At 46.3% G+C, this 2,500-nt stretch overlaps 1 protein-coding gene across 2 annotated transcripts in view; it reads left to right on the top strand.

Moving 5' to 3' along the window:
- LOC125033682 (chorion peroxidase-like) overlaps nucleotides 1-2,500 on the top strand; it is a gene marked incomplete at its 5' end in the record, with an annotated part of 20,381 nt that overhangs the window by 12,524 nt on the left and 5,357 nt on the right. For both annotated transcript variants that reach the window (XM_047625387.1, XM_047625386.1), the window contains 6 exon segments: nucleotide 1; nucleotides 494-706; nucleotides 938-1,065; nucleotides 1,429-1,613; nucleotides 1,781-2,024; nucleotides 2,218-2,351. The exon segment at nucleotide 1 is cut by the window's left edge and continues 173 nt beyond it. In XM_047625387.1, the coding sequence (XP_047481343.1) occupies nucleotide 1; nucleotides 494-706; nucleotides 938-1,065; nucleotides 1,429-1,613; nucleotides 1,781-2,024; nucleotides 2,218-2,351 (905 nt within the window).

Raw genomic sequence — 2,500 nt, 5'->3', positions numbered from 1 at the left:
GGTCAGTTCTCGTTGCTTTAAAGGAATGTCTGCGTGTAGGACGAAATTTCTAACGGTATAGCTCAGATATTCAGGGAGAATCTTTTATATTATTTCTACTTACTTATAATTTCTGAAGCATTAATGAAGGAAACTCTATTATCCCAAAGTCCCAGTCTCCCAGTCCCTACAGAAGAATACCATTTCCAATAACCGCATTCCCCTCTGCCTACCTCCCCAGAGCCTCCGGGCTAGTACAGTGGTAACGTGTCGGCCTCTCATCCGAGGGGTCGGCGGTTCGCGCCCCGCCCAGGCGCGAGAAGTTGCAATTGTCGCCTGGAGGTTACTGCTGTGACTGGGCACCACGGCGGGTAAGGACTAAGACGAGTCAGCACCAGCTGACACACGCTAGCGAGTCGGCATTAGTCGACACAGGCCGGGCTCCCATCATTGGCATAGCCCGGGCGAAGCTCAGCTTCGCATATCGGACTTATCCTTATCCTTACCTCCCCAGGGCCTAGAGAGCAGCTCAACCAGATCACGGCCTACCTCGACGGCTCAGCAGTCTACGGGTCCAGGGACGCCGTTGCCGAGGAGCTGCGAGCCCACTCCGGTGGCCGCCTCAACTGGACCAACAGCCCGGCTCCTGGACGCGGCCATCTCATGCCCTTCGTGGAGTGCGAGGGAGGAGAGGGCGGAGCCTCAGGAGGGCATTGCTTCAAGGCAGGTTAGTTCTTTCGTTTGGTTTCGTAAGGGAAACGTGGAGACTAAATTTCTTTCGAATGAGTCAGTTTTATCAAAACATGTTCTACTTATGACCAGCGTTTTGTTTCATATACTTGTTTGTTCTCCTGCACACGACTCCATGCACTGGCTCTAAAGCTACACGTGCATTCGCTCGTGTTTTAAATGGCAAACTGAGTGTCATTAGAATACCCAAACTCCAATGTTCTTTCAGGAGATCTGCGCTCGAACGAACAACCTGCCCTTGCCTCCATGCACACACTCTGGGTCCGAGAACACAATGCGGTGGCGGCACAGCTGTCCTTGGTCAACCCCCATTGGAATGACGACACTCTCTATGAGGTATCCTTCGGTTAAACATCGATTCATTCATTACCATTATCCACTTAGGAACATACGCCTTCATAGTCTTTGCATTCTTTCCAGCTACATCGAGTAAATGTGCAAAGTCTTACCAAGTCTTTACTCTCTTTTAGTTACGTTAACTAAACTTTGAAAATGGGTAAATAAAGTAAAATCATTAAATACAAAGATAAAAGATCTCACCTTTACTAAGCCTTTCCCTTACCAAGTCGATTGCATAAAGGAATAAAGGAAAAAATCGTAACTATGACAAAATAAAGATTCTTGTTCGTGTTCTTTAAAGGATTAGCAGACCATCTGATATGAAATTTTAAAAAATAATCCTTCTCTCACAAATTCCAGGAAGCAAGGCGTATCGTTGTTGCCCTCATCCAGCAAATCACGTACCGAGATTTCCTTCCCATCGTCTTAGGGAACACAATGATGAAGAAGTTCGACCTTTACCCGTTAACCTCAGGGCTCAGAGACACCTACAACGCTTCTGAAGATGCTTCTGTTTTAAATGTCTTCGGAACAGCTGCTTACAGGTGCGTTTCATTTCGAAAGAGAGTTTGCTAGTATGCTATGGAAGGTATACATGAATGATATCGTCTAAGGATAACATGATCATGATCGACAAATAATCTATAACATACTTAAAACAAACGAAAAAAAAGTAGAAAAGTATTTTCTTTGCGTGTTTCCGGGACATCAGGTTCGGCCACACACTCGTCGACGACATGTTGCAAGGCGAAGGGTCGGCCGTGCCCCTCGTCGGCAACTTCTTTAATCCCGAGCCTCTCTTCCGGGGAGAATCGAGGCCGTCGGCGCTGCTGGAAGGCCTGGCCACCATGAACGCCCAACCAGCCGACGCATACCTTGTTCCTTCGCTCACAAACAACCTCTTTAAGGGCCACAACGATCCTGTTGGGATGGACTTGATGGCACTTAATATACAAGTGATAATATGCTTTTCCATCTCTTTTTTCAAAATTATCATCACCTTCACTTTTCAAATGAATCCATAGTTTTAATTTATTTATTCAATATTTTTTTTCAACAATCCCAGTGAAATAGAACACCAAACATTGTCCTTCCCACAATTGTAAATAGATGCTGTCTTTCCATCTAACTTCCTATACAATCCCACAGCGAGGACGTGACCACGGACTCCCTCCTTACACGGAATGGCGAGAGGCCTGTGGACATCCTCCTGTCAGCTCATTCGCCGATCTGGTTCCGCTGATGTCCCCCTCTGTGGTCGAAGGCTTTGAGAAACTTTACCCGTAAGTACCTTTACCTTTCTGCCTCTTTTCCCCGGTTTGTGGTCTATGTATGGTGTTAAGTTGTTAGTTTCAGTTCTTGGTCTTCAGTTGCTTATTCTGTTTCTGGTTTCTTGTCTCTGTTTATTAGTCCGTGTTGTGTGCGTGTGTTT

This window comes from Penaeus chinensis, chromosome 16 (assembly GCF_019202785.1).
Source record: "Penaeus chinensis breed Huanghai No. 1 chromosome 16, ASM1920278v2, whole genome shotgun sequence".
Classification (NCBI taxonomy): Eukaryota; Metazoa; Arthropoda; class Malacostraca; order Decapoda; family Penaeidae; genus Penaeus; species Penaeus chinensis.
The sequence above is the reverse complement of the archived record's forward strand: the minus strand, read 5'-3'. Positions and strand labels throughout refer to the sequence as shown.